Below are 21,451 nucleotides of genomic sequence, written 5' to 3'. Positions count from 1 at the left end.
AAAAATAAAATAACAGAAAATGTGCACTTATCTAGACCAAGAGAGTCAATATTTCTTTTTTGTCACAGACGTCAATTTGTGCATTAAAGTGAACCACAGAAATTTCCTAGAGATGGAAGAGCAATGGAATGAACAAGAGTCATTGGTGCTGTTTTTAATGCAGATAGAGAAAACTAGAGAAAACTAGTTTGCAGAACTCTGCAAAGAGTTCTGTTTGTTATAAATATGTGTTCAGTATGCTTAATTTACACACTATTCAACTTTAAAATGAAATTAATCTTTGAATAGACTTAAAAACACACATTCTCAAAGGGAATACACACACATATAAAGCTTGGGACAGTTTAAATTCAGAAGCAAAACCAAATCACAATATGCTGAAACAGAACATTCTTCAACTTTGTGAACATCAGCAGCCTACTATGGACACTAACTGGGTACCCCACTAATATAAAAATTGTACGGACATAAGAATGAGAATGGAATGGAATAAATAAACACTCATTTATGGTATATCACATTCCTCAATTTTTCCCTGATACTTTGAAAAAACTGAGTTCATCTTACCATAAAACACCACCTCAGTCTTCAGTACAGAAAAAAATGTTGACTTGAATAGTACATTATTGTTCATAAAATTTTTTCCAAAGTTTGACCCATAACTTTCAAACTCTAAAACCCATTTTTTATCTATATTAAGTAACAATATCCCAGAAAAAAATCTAAAAATGTTTTTCATCTTAAACCATAGATAAAGCACAGATCTTCTTTCTAAAGTTCTCATTTCCATACTGAATTTTCCAGCTCAGCAAAATGAAAACATATTTTTTCCTACGGATGTCAGCATTGTAACCTATATCTAAGGACTAAAAATCAAAGAGTGGCTTCTTCTGGTCATATATGAACTTGGAAAATATAGAATTCAGAACTTGTTTTGAAACACATCTGATACCAAAATGGATCTGTATTTACAAACATACCAAAGCCATGGCCAGGTCTGGTTATTTTAATTTGACTAAGCACTTGCTAAACCTTGGCTTTTGCTGGACATTTTTTTGATGGTGCATTCATAAGCTAGTCTCTTACAGTTACGAAAAATTCACAGGTCAGTGGACGTAGTAATAAAAAGAATTTTGGTCTAACAAGGAATATCTTCCTTGGTATAAAAAGTGTATTCTGCCTTTTATCCATTAGGGGTACTCCCTGGCTAGAAGCTCCCTGGTGGTACATGTATCAAAAACAAGACATGGACTCAAAAAGAAGACAAGTGTAGTAAAAAGAGATATTTTACAGTCTTTTTTCAGGCCATATATTCAAAACTTAAACCTTGTGATGTGTTGTTTTTTCTGTCAATAATTTCCTCTGGACATCTCCATTCTTAGGATCTGCAGTTCTCAAAGATAAGTCAATATAATATCTCTGCACTTTTAGGAGTTCAAGGATTTTGGGAAGCAGAAGTGAGGGAGCTCAACGAGATTAAGATTCATACAATGGATTAAGATTAAGGGCATCTTTGAGTTCAGTGTTCCCAGACTGAAGCATTGTAGTAAGGCTTCCAAAATACCTAAGGAGTGTGTTCTCAAAAACATATATGTCTGGTGTCCTCAAACCCTGATTCCACAATGGCACTACAACCAGCAACTTTTAGCTACAGAAACTTATTACTTCTTGAAATACATAATAAAATAGTATAAATGACTATACATATCATTGCTGAAATTCTAGAGAGGCTAAATCCTTCTTCTGCCTTCCTCTGTTACTGGCGTTCTGAAGTCACTTGCACATTTCAGACTTTTTTATCCCCTGAATAAAGTCTCCAAGACTCATGTGTTTTCCTTCTGCAAAACCATATTTTATTCATTTGCACTTCTACACAATTTCAAAACTTTAAGTAATATTAATATCTTAATTTCAATAATTTTGTTAAATTTTATATTGGAAATGATGGATATTTTGAAAGTTTTTCAAAGTACAGCTATGTGGCTCCTATTGAATTTATGATACTTCAGGCAGCAAAGTTTCTAAGAACTCATTTGAAAAGAATAAATGATTAATTATAGATATGTTATAGAAACACTAGTCATAGCAGAATGATGAAGGTATTTCATTAGATATTCGTAAAATTAATACAAGCAGTGTATTATGTAGTTTAAAATGATGGGATAAAGAATTAGTTCACAGATACTTGCTCACTCCAAACCATAACATCTCCAAACCCTTCTATCACATATAGACCTATACATGCATTGTGTTCTATTTTATATTCCAAGCTGTCATGTAGCTATACTTAATTTTAAACAAGCACTTGTTGTCACTTCTGAATGTTGCCTAGCATCACTAGACACTGGGAAGTTCCTCAAAACAATGACACAGTTGCCGTACAGGAAAGAGGCAAATCATGAATATCTTCAGAAAGTCTGAGAACAGATTACTAATAAATCAGCAATCTATTGCTAAGTAAGGTATGCAGGGTTGTTACTTTCTTATAGCTACGTCAGCCAGAGATTTAACAGTTCTATAGCTTGTTATGTCTGTTTGTGCACTTTTTCAAGAGTAGTACTCTAACTTCTAAGCAATTTCTACTTGCCTTTTGAGTACCAGCATGTTAATAAAAAGACAAAAACACTGTAGCACAATCCTATTACAACTATTATAATGAACCCAAATTTGTGCTTTTGATGTTGAGTCTTTGAACTTTTTTGCTTTGAAATTTAGTTAGAAAACATACAAGTCTACCACAGAGAGCACAGCTTATCCAGAGGGAACAATACGAAAAGGGATTTTTGGAGGGGAAGAAATGACTATGAAACATGGAAAATACTTTCCCTTTTCTGTTAATAGTCTACAAAAAATGCCAAGTCCTATGAATAAAGGTCTAAATAAATGCAATTATTTTAAGATAAACACAAATAAAATAAAGGCATCAATATTTAAGTGCAAATGTTATACTATCTATCATACCTTGTTATGTGTCTGAGTTTGTCCAACCAGGATAAGGATATTCGATGAGATAATAGAAAGGCAGAAATTGATTAGAATTATTGACCTCTCAGATCTGATGTACCTGTTCAAATAATTAAAAACAAAACAAAACAGACAAACAAACAAAAAAAAAACACAAGAGTGTAAAACTTTTCCAAATGGAAAACAACTGGTAAATCATGCAAAACTTTAATGCAATTCTTAGAAATGTTAGAGAGATGTACTCTAAAAACTGTGAAAACTTTCATGTGCTCAGAGTATCAGTGAGCTAACACGTTTCAAACATAAGAACTACGGTATTTGGATAGATATTCTGCAATTTCCTCTTAGTTTCTTGCTATATTTAAAAAAAAAAAAAAAAAAAGATTCTATCAATGCTTCTTTTCAAAACTGCTGGCAAAACTTTTCTGACACCATATGGATGATAATGGGATTGGATGCATTCATGTAATTTATGCTCCCTGCTCATCCCTGGGAATATCCACAGCTGGCATAGACGAGTCACCAAACTAACTTCAGAGAAATGTGGTGATTTACATGAAGAGAAGATCTGGTCCACAATGCGTAACTAAGATGCAGATTGGTTGATGATACTATAGTAGTGCACTTCGAAATGCATTATTGTTATAACAATAGCATTAATCTTGAAGTTCCACCACATTTACAAATAATTTGTGTGGAGAAGTAATAATACTGTAAGATCTTCATCTTCATAAAACCTAATGCCAAAAATAGCTAATGTTTGTACAGAAAGATTTAAATTATAGCAGTGAGCATCACACACTCTCTTGCCAACTTATTACACTCATTTTACAAGTATGCTTAGGATGAAAAAGTACAGATACTCTTATTACCTACTTCCTTACAAGATGCAAATGTTCTCATTTTTCTGTATACAGCTTTTATATACTAGAGCACAGAAAGAGAATAATGATGGTTTCAATTGAAGTACCTTACTGACACAATTTTCAGAGCTGCTAACAGAGTAAATTTGACTACTAAAGTTAATGAAAGTTAAGGGTGCTCAGTTTTCTGAAGACTATGCCATATATTAACATATTTTATGACTATATTATGACTATATATATATATTATACTATATAATTACGAACTGAGCTTAGTTAATATTGCTTTCTCCTCCTGAGCTATACACCCATAACTGACAGTCTGAGGTCATAGCAAGGGGTGATGTACCCATAAAAGATGCTCAACTTTGGACCTGTAATAAATCATAAATCATTTTACTCAGCTATCATTTAAGTTACCGTTACATTTTTTACATAAGAAGACAGAACAACCCTGATACCACAATTCACATATTTTTCTAAAAATATAACAGTGCTCTTAAGGCTAAGTCTATGTTTGCAAACAAATACAGAAAGTCTAATGCCTTTGTCTAGACGGACAGTATGCTGCTACTTTCTAACTTGTTAACTATTGATTCATGTGGGCCAGATCCCAACACTGAGTATCTATGGCCTATAAAGGATCTTAGTGGTTGTGTAAATACAGTGCAAGGAGGAACTCAGAACATTGACTTAAGCTAGAACGATTTTAATTTTTCTGCCAATGCAGTAGTGTTGGCCCTTATTACTATGGAGGGGAAGGGAAGTTGAAGTGAAGGGAAGGGAAGGCAAGAGAAGATATAGATATAGGCACAGGGTCAAAATATTACATTTCTCCCCACCTCCAATTTTGTAAAAATAAGCAGTGAATCAAATATACATATAAATTCCATGGTCTATCTTCTCCTTACAGTTGGCTACTATGTGCTCTCAAGAAACTTATTCAATGCAAATTTTAATGATGCAAATGATAGACCACTCAGTAATCATAATACTTTCAAAATATCTCACTGATAGAACATGGAGATTTTTCTGAGTTATATTCTCTTCAGCTGGATGGATGCAGAACCCTTGTTAGGTCCTCCATAATATACCACATACATTTTTTCTCAGCTTGGAAGTTAACATAGTGGAGTAGACAAGTTCCACTGAGCATGACAGTATTTCCTTCCAAGTGCTAAATATATCAGGGAGTGCAAAAATAACACTATAATACTTCAGATGGGAATATCCTGAAATACTCTCATTCTTAGCTTTGACAGACAATAACTGATAATCCTTTTACTTTTTTAAAATTATTATTATAACTTATGTAACTAGATATTCTATATTTACTATATATGTGTCTAGTTCTGTGAATCTCTGTGCCTGAATAAGAGAGAGTGAAAGAGAAAAGGGTGTAAAATTACCAAACTGCTTCTAAAAGCAAAATCCTATTAGCTGATTTTACTTTACTTTGAAATTTACTTTCTCCCTGTTTTCTTCTTCTTTAGTTGAGAACCTACTTTTCTTGTATTATGAATCACAGTTAAGTGAAAACTCATGTTCTCTTTTTTTTTGATATATTTGTTACTTTATATCACACTTCCTCTCACTTTTCTATTTCTTCCACACTAACACATTACATTATTTCTCATCTCAAAATTAATCACATCACAAATTCATTTTCTCCATGATTATCTATTGCACTTTTAAGTCAATCTAATTTTGTCATGTATTAAACTCAGGACGGACAGAAAGTACATTACTGGACTGTATCACCACACTATTTGAGACTGCTTCACTTTCTCACAGGAAACATATCTTGTAGAAAAAACACGTAAAATGTTTACTGGCACTATAAATACCTCCCTGAAAAAGCAATATCATTCACACCGAAGAGGGTAAAGTAAAGTGGGCTATACCATTGCCAATAGGCCAAGAGAGGAAAACTAATCGATCACATCAACAGATATAGAAATCAAAACATGCACTACATTTTAAAATTAGTATAATTATCATTTTTCAAATAAGAAATGTTTCAACTAACAGTCTCTTTAAATTTTAATTCAACTAAATGTAACTATGCATTCACATTCAACTTTGTCAATCCATTACATACCTCCATAATGCTGCATAGACAACTGCTAGGGTGATCAAGGCCAAGCATGAAAGACCACTGCCTACTATTAAGGTTACTGAGGGTGTACCAGATGATTCCATGATCTGTAGGTTACAACAGATAACCATGAAGGAAAACCATCCTCCAGCAATTAAAACAACAATCCAACACAAGAAAGCTCTAAAAACAAAATGATAAATCCAGCAACCCTGTCAGAGATAGCTTCAATAATATTACTTATGAAGCGGAAATCAACTTAGTTCCAAAAATGATTCATACATAACTCTGAGATCTGTTTAATTATTGATAAAATCCTCAGAGGCCTTTGAGCTTTAAAATGCCCTATAATACCTGCATAATATCTAAAAAAAAAAAAAAATAGAAAAAATAGTAATATTACAATGTAATAGATCATAACATGAACACAAGTTTGAAGTACCTGTTAAAATTAATTTTAAAATATATTTTCTCTTGAGAAACAGCAACATTTGGAATTGTGTATTAAAGAAACACCTTGGTTTTACCCTGATATATTAGAGATCATCCTGTAATTTTTCCCAGAATTTGGTTCATGCTTACTGCAGAATTATCAAACTTTCTGACTTTTAATAACTTTGACTTCGATCTACTATTCTCACACACTTAATTTGCTTGGGCCTCTGACCATCTACAAGGAATGGCAAGATATCTATGGCAACAATATCATAAGCCTTACATAAAGAAACTGGAAATTTAGAATTAACTCATTTGTACTATGTGTATTAATAAAATATGAAAATAAATAAATGACCTTGAAAACAAACTAGCTTTTCCTGCCACAAAAGGAGCTATTATCATCAGATATCAGGTAAGGTTTTCCCTCTATGTATAGGTGTTCATGTTCAGCAATAGACATGGTCTTTGCTAATAAAAATGGGGAAGAAAAAAGATAGACCTAAAAGTTTAAAATGATACAGTGTCTGGTTTACAAAAATGCTCAGGGAGATGTTGTAAATTACGTTTTATCAAGATAGCTTTTGTCACCCAAATAGGAGATATGACTGATGTACTTTTAGGCCACATCTCAGGCAGAAAGTAACATTTTATTCCAGCCACTTTGTTCCAAAAAAGAGTTTGATCATATGCTTCTAAAACCAGGAACACGAAATTATACCTTAGTATGATAACTTCACAAATATTTGCTTTTGAACTATTTTTATATTCAATATTACTGTCTGCTCATATACTTTATGTTCCCTCTTTTACATGCAAACTTGTTTATTTTTGTTACATGGTATCAACAGCTACATAGAAAATCTGTGCTGAAAATGTCCAATGCAGATCTGCAATCTGTTTAACTACAGTATCTAGGGTTATCCTACCAAGAGCAATAATAAAGCCCTGTACAATCTCCTGAAAAGGCTTGCAACCTTTAAAAAGCTTGTTAAGTTGATAATTGTTCAATACAAAAGTTTTCAACACACTTGCATTACAATTAGAAGGCTTTCTCTGAGAAATCCAGAGTTCGAGAACATGTAAATTTCACTAGGATTTAGTTATATCACAGAATCTGGAATTCGCTTCTCTGAGACACTGTAGACACCAGGAGACTAACAACATTAGCCTACCTGGAATATTAAACAATTCCTCAATGCAACGTCTGAAATATACCTGAGAGGAAATCTCGACCAACCCCCCTCGCCCCCCCGCGCTATTGCCTTTTGCATTTAAACTGGATTTTTTTTTTCCACCCCCCTTTGTTACTTACTATTTCTCTAGGTTGCTGAGCCAAAATGGCGAAGGTAGAGAGACGATCACATAAGCATTTCGTATGGGATGCATCGGTAAGCACAGTTTTACATCCCTGGGTGGACCAGGTTCCCAAAGAGTCGTTCCTGCAAAGGAGAGAGAGAGAGAGAGAGGGGAAAAAAAAAAATAAAAAAAAAAAAATCGGGATAATTACGCCTGACGGCCAATTCCGCGAGGAGACAATGCAGCTGAAATCGCGAGGAGAGTGTAGCGTGTAGTTCCCGGACAGCGGCGAGGCACTTCGAGTGGGGCAGCGCCGGCCCCGGCGGCGCCCCCGCGGCGCAGCAGGGCGCGGAGTGCGGAGCACGGAGCGCGGAGCGGCGCGGAGCTGTCCGGCGCCGTGGTGCTGAAAGCCCGGCGCGCTGCGCTGCGCGGAGCCCCGCCAGCCGCGGCAGCAGCCGCCCCCTGCGCTGCCAGCCACCTCCGAGCCTCACCAGAGCACTGCGAAAAACTCATCGGGGGAAGAGGGGGAGGCTTTCTCTCTCTCTCTCTCTCTCTTTTTTCTTACCGGCTCAGTTTCTGTCCCCTTTTGCAAAAAATGTGGTGGTCGCTACTTGTAGTGTCTTTTTTTATTTTCTTTCTTTTTTTTTTTTCTTTTAATTTTATTTTTTATTTATTTATTTTTTCACTGTGTGTGTGTGGATAGTTTTAAAGGCAGATGGTTCTCAAACGCCTGTCTGGGTTATGCCAGTTGGACAGGGAGATGCCGGATCTTCTGTTCTGATGGCTATTTTTGCCATGGATTTTTTTTTTTTTTTGGTTGTTGTTTTTAGTGATCAGCCTTGGAAATTTCACCCTGGAAACGGCAGCATCAGATGCCTCCAATTCTTGCCTTAGCTCCAGCAGAGGGGTGGATTTCAGTACAGCAGCACACAACATCACCAAAGAGACACACGAGTTCGCCCTCCAGACATCACTCAGTCAACTCGCCTTTCCCTAGCTCCCTCCCCCTTCCCGATTTCTTTTTCTTGGGGTGGCAGCACCACGCTAACCCCAAGCCAAAGAGATCATTTGCTGGCACTTTTCACCAACCGCTCCTAAACAAAACAAGATGATTAACACAGCCCCCGAATTCAATTAGACATTCGACATGCTAATGCGAGGTCTGAAACCCACCCCAGCAAAACAATAAAAATGGTATCAACCCACGTTTTCTTTGTGCGGGCAAGGAAAGAGAGAGGGAGAGACAAAAAATCAGTTCTCCTTTTTTCCTGGATTGCGGGGGAGTGGGGTGGGATCATTTCTACAGGAAGAAAAGGGGTTGGTTTCAACTAATTCAAACCTATTATCTTTACATATGTTATGTTTAAAGAACACCCATTGGGTTCTTCTTGTTTCCCCTCCTTTCATGTCCAGGGAGCAACTGCAGGACTCTGCTGGCAGCAGCACCGTGTGCGCTGTCAATTCCTGTCAATATCACCTCAGGTCACTAAATGACTCAAAAACACAGAAACGAAGGTGGAGGAATAATAATTTCCAGTCACTGGGATCACCCTTGTTTCACCTCTTCTGCCTCAACAACCCACCCTTATGAGTGGCTGTATGTGTCAGGGCCCTCATGAAAAGACAATTTGTTATCCCAAGTCCACTCAGAATGCAGTTAGCCCTAGCCCACCTCGGCATTGTGCGCCACTAGCTTTTGAACGCACAACAGATGTAAACCTTACGCACTATTGTCTTTAGAACAGTGCCCTGTAATAAGCAAAACAAAATGCAACTAAGGGAAACAATTGAGAGAAAATCACCAATTCTTCAAGTCACTAAAGCTGTCTGTTAGCTTTCCTTCACAAATTGTGTCTTTCAGCGAGCCACATGTTAAATAACATCCACTTTGAAAAATATAGTTACACATTCTATATTCTGAGGCATTATCTTCTGGACAACCTAACCAATTTACTCTATTAACTTTCCTGCCTCTTATTGTGACACACAGTTAAGGCCAAATGAAATACATTTATCTGTGCTGATTAAATATTCAATAATGATAGCTTAAGAGAAATTGACATATTTTTAAAACAAAAGGATGATATTATTAATTCTGAGAATAAGATTTACTATACTGAATTCACTCTATGCTGAAAAGTACAATGCATCCAGTTAACACTAAATCCTTGCAGATGGTGTCCAATGTGGAGATTTAGACAAGTTCTAATTATAAAAGGTAGACAACCACAGAGATCAGCTTAATTTAAAACAAAACATCTGTTACAATTACAATTATATTTAAATTAGTAAAAATCATGGGCAGTCCACCAGGTTTAGAGGGACTTATTCTTCTCCTCAAGCCACTCATGCAAATATAAAATTCCAGTCACACATTCTCTGAGCAGTTCACTGTAGCACTATATCACCTGATATTACAAATGCACTACACATTTTGCAAAACTACTTGAATATTATTGAAAATTTCAGTGGAATTTCCAAAAGCACTCTGGAGTGAAAAAAGTGCTCTAATTGAACTTAGTAAGACATTCATTGACAGGGCAGGAGCAGAGTCAGGCTAATATTGACACTTTTTGCATTTCATTGTTCATGTTTTCAATGACACACTTCTATTTCTTGCCCAGCAGCATTATGTTTCAATATGTAACAGATGAAAATTCAGTGATTAAATAAGGTCTAGCTCTCCTTTCTAACCAATGCAGCTGAAAAAAATATCTCATTAATAAATATATTTGTAGCCTGTTGAAATGATGGCTGACAGAAACTGTGCAGATTTTTACACTAACTCCATGAAGGAGACAGAATAATGAGCAGAATCCAGTGGAAAAGTGTAACTGCAATTTGTTGCATGATGCTCATGCCTGCAGAACTGTAAATGTATGATTACTTACTCAGAAATGCTGGACATTTTGACTTGCTAGCATAAAATCAGCATTTGATTTTAGGTATAAAGTAAATAAGGAATGGAAATATGGATTTAAAACAGATATCTGATAATCAGTAGATTTCAGTCCTATGCTTGTTAATCAAGTTCTTCACCTATGATCACCTGTCCCTCTTGTAAGACAGCCTTCCTGGGCTTGTCAGAATCTGTCACATATTTAGAAGTTTCATTCCTTTTTGGTGTGATTTTCTTTGAATATGTGTCTAACGTTTAGGGTTATATGAATATGCAAAAGGGCACCTATTATTCCTGTGGATCTTTCTTGTTATGCAGAAAGCTATAAAGGAGTGACAGGTACTATTAACACAAGTTCTATTTATAGTAAGGAAAATTATCAAATTGAAAATATGTAGCAAATATAGATGTAGGTTCATGCCCATTATTGGCATTATTGTTCCACTGAGCTACAGATGATTTAATCAACCTGGCAGAATTCCCATGATATAAGCAGAGGAATTCCCAAGAAGCATAGATTCACCATTGCGGATCCTGTGTCATCCTGCAGCTTAGGCATGGGAAAAAGTGGGGAAAGCAGGGAAACAGAAAAAAAAAGTCAGAGTAGGATGTAATTCAGCCCAATGGATCTTTGGCTAATATGGCATAAGCACCCCAAAAAAACTGCTCCAACATTTGATTATGTCCTTCTCAGGGTAGTCTTACAGTTAGAGAAATGCCAGAGTGTCTTTTCAAAACCCTTTTAGAGTTTAATGTAAACTTTTTATTTCTAATCAAGAATCGGGAACATACTGTGCAATAAAAATAACGGGCAAATGATGTACAGAAAAGTATTTTAATTGTATGTGATATAGAAGAAATAATGTGATTTTTACTGTTTAATACTGTATTATGCAGTATTGCATGATATATAAGTGTTTCCTTCTACTGAAAACAATGACATGACTGTCTCAGATATTGAAATGGAAATACAGTTTATAGGATAGGAACATTTTTGTAGAATAAAAGACACAAATAATTCACAAGCACAACTGCCAATCTGACACAGACTGATGATCAACCTGCATTTATTATGCTAATAGTTATGTTTTCCCTATTTTGCAGCATTTTCCTTGGTCTCATGGCATGGCTTATCACTTATTATTCACATATTTTGTTAAATTTAATAATATACACCTTACTAATTGTATTGCTGTATCTACTTTAACATAGTGATGAATAAAAATCAGCTATGACATTGCTGTCAAAACCACTCACTTAGTAAAGAACTTAACCACATAATGTACACTGTCTACCTTATTAGTTTACTTTGAAGGATTTTATCCAATGTATCCAATTTATTTTTTATTTCATTTTATTTATTTATTTATTTTTAGGAACATGCTGTAAGAGGCATGAAAGAAAAAGGAAGTTATTTATGGATAACACTGTTAACTATTTTTTCCATACTGGCAACTAGTGATTCAAGTAGTGGCTTGGGTTTTTGATTGTCATAAACAAAGAGTTAACATCTTGGCTATACATGCAGCATGTTAGCTTACTTCAGTAATTTATTTGATGACTGATATATGTGTTTAATGTGCAACAAGAAATTACATATTGCATATTACATTACTTAAATAACACAGTAGAAAGCAGAATACACAGAAGTTAGGAAATTCTAACATTAATTATCATAAGGTCATCTAAATTCTCCTCACTTTTGGAGCATGTACGTTATTGTACATTGTTTTCTGTTCAGCCAGGTGCTGTTTTTCCATTAGGAACAGACTTTGGCATTCCAATTTTATTTTTGGTGATAAATAATGACAAATAATGGAGAAGAACAGGGAAAATGCAGACAAGATTTTTTTAGCCCAGCAAAAGAGAGAAAATAAACTAATGGCCCTTATGAGTAGCAGATTATGTACACCATTGTGCCTGTTCAGATGTGCTAGCTGGCATATTAGTGAAGATAAAGTCCTTTCAACATCTGCTTACTTCTTTACGCCTGGATTTAAAATCTCAGGGAAGCCATAGGGAAGGCTGAACTGCAGGAGTCTCCTTTCAGTTGTGCATGTCCATATGTCTCAGGCTTGACCTAATCCTTAGTATGCATAATTTCTGCTGTGATCAATCTTATTCCTACCAGTAGTATATAGCAACATCTGGTTTATCTCCACAGTTTTTCCTAATGTAAAAACAAACAAACCCAAACACAAAACCACCAACAAAACAGATGAATGCAAACACTTTGCATAATATTGTAACACATAGAAACTGTACTTTACCAAAGTATTGTTTACCCTGAAATTGTTGATATGATTAACAATATGTCTCAGGGCATTCCTCCCCCTCATAAAATTTAGGAAAAATAATGCATGAAATTGTGGAGATGAAATGAAATGGACAAAAAGTATAACTTATGATTACATGTCTAATACAATACAAATGTCCCCAAAAGGATCTCTGAATTTTGTGAGGTATCGGAAGAAAAAGATGTGTGATGGTTATCTTGCAACTGGATCTCCAACTAAAATACTGTGGGGAGTTCAATTTCCTAAAGAATAAGGCCACCTTTCTAAATAAGGCACTGAATTGTTTAATTTTCCACAATGACATACTTATCAACGTAAGTTTTTTTTTTTTTTTTTCTAAACAAGTGTGCATCTAGGCTGGAAATCAAGTTTTAGTCCAATATGATTTAAAACAGGTAAGATATTAAACCCTAAAAAATAAGTTTTACAACACAGCCATTCTAGTTATAAGCATAGATTGTCACATTAACTTCCTATGATCTCCAACACATAGTAAGATCGGGGAGAAAACCAAAAATTCCCTTGATTGTCAGTTTGACCACTACCCAAATAATTCACCCAAAGAAAAGCTATAGAAGAGAGTATTAATGCTTGGGGTAATATTTTAATACTCTATATCCTTCCTGTCCGTGCAGTTTAGGGCATAATCTAGAGAACAACATGCGTAAACTGTACTGTGATCAACAGTCTCTCTGACATCAGCATACTGCAAGTGTGTCAAAATATAAAAGGAAAAGAAACTCGAAAGGAATATTTTGATGAAAATGGTGTGAAATAAGTACCAGGAGTTTCCTGCCTCCTATTGCATATTACCGCTATAATGCAAACTTACAGGAACAACTTTTTTTTTTTTTTTAAAGGAACCTAATAGATGGACACTTGAGCAAGAACATTCTCCCTCTTTTCTCAAGACTATAGAAAAAATCCAAGATGAGTATTACTACATCCAAAAACTGAGGGAAGTGAATTCCTTTCCATAGCTTTATCTCTGGCCTTGTAGATGCTCCCAGATGAAGCACAGGAGTAAGTAGTGGGCATTCCTGTCATGCTTATGCTGCCAAAGGATGTGTACATCTGCTAAAGATTTATGAGAACTATGATTTCTTTCCCAATGGACCTACAGGGTGAATGGATCAAACAAGAGGCCACAATTTCCTTCCAGGATATTCTATTTCCCATAGAAATATTCCTATTTCCCATAGAAATATTCCTATTTCTCATAGGAAGTGACAGAGAGATATGTCTTATTTTCATAAAAGCCATGATAATTAGAGCAAATTGGTCAACTCCACTGCAAATTCTACAGCGAATTGCTGCCTCCCTTCCTTCCTGATGACTTTTCATTTATTTAGTATCAGTCTTTATTCTAATTTTGTCTTTCATTTAAATACACTTCTGTGAAGTTCATTCACTGTGACAAGGAAATATACCTGATAATACTGAATGACCAACTCAGCAAGAATCATGTTACATTTTGAAAGCATTTACTGCTTAACTGGGGGTATATTTAGAGACAGGACTCTTTGTTTAAATTTTTGCATGAAAGATTTTTTTTCTTGGGGCAAAAATTCATATAGAGACGGTATGTTAAAGTATATTTTCTCAAAGTTTGCAGTATTGAGTTTAGAAGCATTTTGGATAAGAATAAAATTGCTCATTTTCAACTAGGTTAATTTTATAGGATAAAATTATCAGATGTTTAGTAGAAAAAAGGCTTAGTTTTACAAATATTTTATTAGCTTTCACTCCTCACAAAATCAGTACGATCTTTCATGTGTTCAGACTATATAAATATTTGTGTAGATTTATGGTGATCTAAGGAAACATTGCTATGTAGTATTTTTCCAATGATGAACCTGTGAGATCTTTCACACTCTACTATTATTCATAGACACTCCTAGCAAAAAGGAACATTGTGAATTGTACATTGAAAAGATTAGGGCCTCAGAAGTTTATCCTGGAAATTATGAATGTCAAATCCTGGATCAGGGTAGTAGCTATCTTTAATGTTTCTGCCAAATGACAAGATTAGCAATAGAACATAGTAGTATCATTATTTCAAGTTTCAAGGCCAGCTATGATCAGCAGGGAGGGGAACAAATGTGATAGGGAATGGAAGAGAAGAGCAGAGGCTGGGCTTCTATCACTGTGACTGTTACAACATTCTGTGCTATTCTAGATTGAATGACCCAATAAAACTTAAAGCAGAACTTGTCTGTTCTGCACTGAAAGCAGTGACTTTCCATCTGTGATCACCAGAATTGCAACGGAACAGTTGTATCAGCTAAACTTTCTTAAATCCGTGGGGCCAGACGGGATTCACCTGACTGCTGAAGGTATTAGCTGATGTATAGCTGGATCCTTCTCAACAATTTACCATAGGTTTGGAGAGGTCCTTTATGACAGGATGCTAGACAATACAATATTGATCTTCAAGAAAGGCATGAGAGAAGACTCAGGAAATTACAGGCCTATTAGTCTAACCTCAATCCCTGGAAAAGTTATGGAGAAGATTGTCCTGGGGGATATTGAAAGGCACTTAAAGAACAAAGCTATTATCAGGCATAGTCCATCAGGGGAAAGTCCTGTCTTAGTAATTTGATCTCCTTCTATGACAAGGTCACCAGATCAGTGGATGAAGGGAAGATGGCAGATGTAATCTGTCTGGATTTCAGTAAGGCCTTTGATATCATCCCTCATGGCATCCTTCTGGACAAATTGTCCAGTTGTGAGACTAACAGGTTTACACTGTGCTGGGTGATGAACTGACTCAATGGTATAGCTCAAATTGTTATAGTAACTGGAGCTACAACTGGCTGTCGGATGGTCTCCAGTGGTGTTCCCCAGGGCTTAAAAATCTAAGGCCAGTCCTGTTCAACATTTTTATCAATGATCTGGATGCAGAAGCTGAATGCATCCTCAGCAAGTTCGCTGATGATACTAAGTTGGGAGGTGCTGTTGACTCTATGGAGGGACAATAAGCCTTGCAGAGGGATATAGATAGTTTGGGGCACTGGGTGATTAGCAATGGCAGGAAGTTCAACAAGGAAAATGTTGGGTTCTGCACCTGAGATGGAGTAATGCCAGACACGGGTACAAACTGAGAGATAAGTGCTGGAGAGCATCTCAGCAGAAAGGACTTGGGGGTGCTGGTTAACAGCAGGCTCAGCATGAGCCAGCAGCGCGCCCTGGTGGTCAAGGGGCAAACCGCATTGTGGGATGCGTTAAAGATAGCCAGCTGGTCAAAAGAGGTGATTCTCCTGCTATATTTAGTATTGGTGTGGATAAATCCTACCCTACCCTACCCTACCCTACCCTGTCCTATCCCATCCCATCCCATCCCATCCCATCCTATCCTATCCTATCCTATCCTATCCTATCCTATCCTATCCTATCCTATCGCCTGGCCTCCTCTGACAATGTTTTGAATTAGGCACCAGAGATGCCAAACATGATGTAGGAAGAAAGTTAAGCCACAAAATGAGAATGGTAAAAGCAAACATGCTAAGTGGTCAGACACTGAAATGATGCTTGGTGATGCAGAAGAGAGCTTACTTTTGGAGCTAGGCATTACCTTGCAAAATCTGAAGACAGTTACATCTCAAAGATGCCCAGCAAAGGGTCCCCATGTTATGTAGCAACTCAGTGCTTTCAATTTCCTTCTCTCCCAGAGGGGTGTTGAATAGATGTTTTGCAGCAGATGCCTTAACCACCAGACTACAGTATTGTCATGTGGGAATACCATGACCATTTCTTATTGAGACAGGTGCCTCAATAGGCAAAGGAAAAGGAAAAGGAAGAGAAAAGTGAAAGAGAAAGAGAAGGGAAAGGGAAAGGGAAAGGGAAAGGGAAAGGAAAAGGGAAAGGGAAAGGAAAAGGAAAAGGAAAAGGAAAAGGAAAAGGAAAAGGAAAAGGAAAAGGAAAAGGAAAAGGAAAAGGAAAAGGAAAAGGAAAAAAGAGAAAAAGGAAAAGGAAAAGGAAAAGGAAAAGGAAAAGGAAAAGGAAAAGGAAAAGGAAAAGGAAAAAAGAGAAAAAGAAAAAGAAAAAGAAAAAGAAAAAGAAAAAGAAAAAGAAAAAGAAAAAGAAAAAGAAAAAGAAAAAGAAAAAGAAAAAGAAAAAGAAAAAGAAAAAAGAAAAAGAAAAAGAAAAAGAAAAAAAAGAAAAAGAAAGGAAAAGAAAAAGAAAGGAAAAGAAAAAGAAAGGAAAAGAAAAAGAAAAAGAAAAAAAAAGAAAAAGAAAGGAAAAGAAAAAGAAAGGAAAAGAAAAAGAAAGGAAAAGAAAAAGAGAAAGAAAAAAAAGAAAAAGAAAGGAAAAGAAAAAGAAAGGAAAAGAAAAAGAAAGGAAAAGAAAAAGAAAGGAAAAGAAAAAGAAAAAGAAAGGAAAAGAAAAAGAAAGAAAGAAAAAGAAAGAAAAAGAGAAAGAAAAAGAAAAAGAAAGGAAAAGAAAAAGAAAGGAAAAGAAAAAGAAAGGAAAAGAAAAAGAAAGGAAAAGAAAAAGAAAAAGAAAGGAAAAGAAAAAGAAAGAAAGAAAAAGAAAGAAAAAGAGAAAGAAAAAGAGAAAGAGAAAGAGAAAGAGAAAGAGAAAGAGAAAGAAAAAGAAAAAGAAAGAAAAAGAAAAAGAAAAAGAAAAAGAAAAAGAAAAAGAAAAAGAAAAAGAAAAACTTTCACTTACACTTTGAAAAACAGCCAAAAAGCAAACAAACAAACAAAAAAAAACTTAATTCAAGACAAGATCAAACAAAACCAAAGCAAATCAGGACACAGTTAAAAATGTTTATAAAAAACACAAAGAAATAAAATAAAACTGACAACTTGCTCTGTTGATGCTGAGATGTTAGTAGTATGTCTACCCCTTTATCCAGATAATATTCTGCAATATTTCCTAAACATTCAGTTTATAAAGAGTCCAATTTTCTGTACACATTTGGACTCAGATTATGTCCTTTTCCTTGTATAAGATGTTTGCTTTTTATAACAAATCCTCTTTTGTAAGTTGTCCCCGGGAGTTTCAACAGATCTAATCTGTTTTTCCTCAAATAAATTGATTTCTTCTTTATTTGGGAGATAATCTCAACATCCCTCTTAATTAAAATAAGTACTTTTTTTTTTTTTTTTTTTTCCCTTGGAGATGTCTCTTTGTTAGATCAGATGTTATCTTGTGTGCCTGACTAGCCAATTAACAACTCCTGCTTCAATAAGAGTAACGCTTATCTCCTTATTGTCTCTCTGGTGAGTCAGTGTGCACCCTGAATGAACCTTCATCAAATCTTTTATTGGTTATCAGTCTGAACATTAAAAGCACACTTGATACAAATACCTCAATAGGAGAAATGCATATAGCTATTACTATTGGCTCTTGACTGAGATCAGACACATTGTAATTAACCAATTTGAAGTGACAAAGGGTTTGTAGTGACTGAGTATCAGCATCTTCTGTTGGATAGCCTTTCTTCAGTGAAAACCTTACCTACAGATCTGTAAAACTGAGTAATCTTCCTTTTTCACACAATCAATATTTAGTTATAATATGAAAGAGTAGGACTAATCATGTAAAAAGGGAAGAAGAAAACCTTTTTCATTCCAAAATGTCCTACAGCATGGAGATTAGGTCATTCCTCCTGAAAGCTTCTCAGTTTTGCAAGCACAGATGGGACTGGAGTTAAGGTAAATTTCTCCTGTTGTGGGTGAATTTTCTAACCATTGAATGACCAGACAAAAGAACTACAGTGAAGGTCTTATTTTTATTTTTTTTCCATGTTTGATATAGTGCCAAATTCATTGCTAAGTCAAGGCCACAGTCAAAAATGACGGAGACATGACCTGCTTATGAACTCTGATGAGAGTTAATGCTGGGGTTCTTCTGAGCACGTTAGAATGCAGACATGGTGGCAGAGCAGTTTAATATAAAACCCATAAGATCATCTGGATTTAGGATTATCCAGAGTTGTATGGTGACCGGAAAGGAAGTCTGACAAAGTCCATTAAGGACTGAGGTACCGAGTGGCAAGTAACTGACTATCTCATATAATGGCTGAGATCTTATTAAGATGGGGCAATGGAACAAATTGGTACAAGAAGTTGAGGTGTGGTGACTTTGTATATGCCCAGCTGATAGCAAATGTTATGTAATATAGCTAAACACAAAGCTTTCTTAAAGCATTGTTTACAATCTGATTAAAAAACAAAACTAAACAACCCAGACATTGATAAAGCTGATAGATGTAAATTGTATATTAACATCTCTGTAATTTGCAGTTAACTCCTACGATATTCTAAAGTGGTGCACCTTTTTTTTTTTTTAATATATAATTTTTATTTTTTTAAGATGTGGGAAAATCACTATGATTACAGACTGCAATATGTTAAAGTATGGATTTAGGAAATTGAGGTCCTTTTGTTAAAAGAAAGAGATGTAACGGGCACCCTTTTTGTATGTATCCTTACTTTTCTGTACTGGTTTTAGCACTGATGCTGTTATGTTTCACAGAGGCTTATTACCTTAAGATGTAGTAATGTTACTTCCAGATTTAGAATAGGTTGGGTGTAGCTACTTTGTAATGCGCTTGTGTAAGCTATTGCTCATCTGAATCTTCCTGAGTTGATGTATTCACTGACCAGCTGCCCACTAATGGTAAATTATGCTAGCCTAGATATACCGTACTCACAGGAGATAGATACATACAAGGGTTTGCTGCTAGAATTTCCTACACCAATTTATGCCTTGTCTAGACTAACAGAATAAAATATGATTAGTGCATAGATAATATGTGCTAACTGATACATTTTATAGTACTACTTCACACCTATGTACTGGTAGTGTTGCCTAAAATGAAGTCAGCTGATAGTGATAGTTTCTGCACATAACATTTAAACTGTAGTACTTTTTTTTTTCCCCCATAGAATGGACTAGTACAGAAGCTAGAATAAGGAGGTGTGCATCACACTGCATTACAACACATGAAAACAGATGCTTAAAACCCCCATATTTCAATTCAAAAGTCTTGAAAATAAAAAGAAAAAAAAAAAAGAGAAAAAAGAGGAGGGTCTGCACCATGCCATGTATGAACATTGAACTTTATGTATCAAGGATTGTGCTGACTAAATACTATAATGTTGTGTGTTGGTGTATGTTGCAGAGGAGGCCACTGTCATGCACAAAATTTGGTAGATTCTGTTGTCTTCCTCTGAATCTGATCTGCACATGTGTAATGTATCTGGAGCATCCACAACGTAACAGACAATTTGCATTTGTAACATCCATATGCCTGGAAGTCCCCCAAAATTTACTGCAGTAAACAGTGCCAATATGGGATTTAAGTCCTCTTACTCCTCTGGTAAATCCACATCATCTAGTCATATCTCATCTAGAGTCCATGTTTAGACAAAAGCGACTGATGGCATTAAACACTATATCAATTGGTCAAGAGGTTGGATAAGTGCCATTTATTTCAGAGCCTTAAAAAAAAGGGATAGGGGAGGTGTGGGGGAGTATGTGCCTTAACTGGATGCCAAAAAAAGTCTGAACAAATGCAAAGAGCTAGTAGCCTAGCTACTGTCTTCCATCTCCTGAGAATATATATATGTATATATATTTGTGTGTGTGTGTGTGGCTTCCTTAAGAGAAACAGGACAAGCATATCTTATCTTATGCTCTGCAGGTGCAGGGAATGTAATAATTGGCTTGCGTCTGTACACTGTCAAAGCTGGTGCACTCTCTAGCCTTCAGGTATGGCAGAAAAGGACTGGAGAAATGTCCCAGAATTAACAATGTTAATATACTAATGGTCAACCTGCATTATACCTGGTCAACCTTTCAGCTGAAAGCCTTAAAACACAAAGATGGACGGCATCATCCTGAATCTCAACATGAGCCCCAGGAAAATTAGAAACATCCCTAGGACTCAAGGCCAAAATAAAAATCTGAAGGTAAATTACTCCTAGGCCCAAAAGAAAATGCTATATTTATTTAATTCTATCTTTATATGGAGGTCTTATATCCTATTTTTCACGTTTATAACTTTATACATATAGACTACTGAAAATATATGCATTTAAAAACATACACGGCAATAGCATTCAGTTAATGTCACAGATTCTGCAGAATGGAATCAACCCTCATTGGCATGAAAGGCATCCTGCAAGATGTCTGTCTGTCTGCAATGTGTCACATAGATGGGACATGCTTTAGTGGAAAACTCTAAATCTGAAATGCCTTTCCCTTCAGTCAGACACAATGCTGCAAGCAAAAACTGCTATAGCATCTTCTTATATTTTGAAGTAATTTGCATTCTGTTATGTTCTCAAAGTACATGTTGTTTTAAAAGTGCAATAAATAAAGAATACAGTTAATTTAGATTACTTTACTAAATCTGAATTATATACAGAATTCTCAGTACATGAAGCTTATTAGATAGAATATATCTCCTAAAAATCACATAATGAGTGCAATTGCAATCATTGTGTGTGCATATAGAGTATTCCAGGGAATGTCATGAATCCATTTCATGTCGGTGCATGATGTATATTGATTGGACCTGTCAGCTTCAATGGAATATCCTCAGTCTAACTCACATCAGAGACTGGCACTATATTTTTAT

The 21,451-nt window shown here is 35.6% G+C and overlaps 1 protein-coding gene across 1 annotated transcript in view; it reads right to left on the bottom strand.

Annotated features, from left to right (window-relative positions):
• ADGRB3 (adhesion G protein-coupled receptor B3) overlaps nt 1-21,451 on the bottom strand; it is a 461,748-nt gene that overhangs the window by 88,713 nt on the left and 351,584 nt on the right. The window contains exons 17-19 of the mRNA XM_035543018.1: nt 7,676-7,802; nt 5,929-6,032; nt 2,962-3,064 (exon numbers count right to left, since the gene is read on the bottom strand). Of these exons, the coding sequence (XP_035398911.1) occupies nt 2,962-3,064; nt 5,929-6,032; nt 7,676-7,802 (334 nt within the window). The remainder of the gene's footprint in view (nt 1-2,961; nt 3,065-5,928; nt 6,033-7,675; nt 7,803-21,451) is intronic.

Source organism: Cygnus atratus, chromosome 3 (genome assembly GCF_013377495.2).
Source record: "Cygnus atratus isolate AKBS03 ecotype Queensland, Australia chromosome 3, CAtr_DNAZoo_HiC_assembly, whole genome shotgun sequence".
Taxonomy (NCBI): Eukaryota; Metazoa; Chordata; class Aves; order Anseriformes; family Anatidae; genus Cygnus; species Cygnus atratus.
The sequence above is the reverse complement of the archived record's forward strand: the minus strand, read 5'-3'. Positions and strand labels throughout refer to the sequence as shown.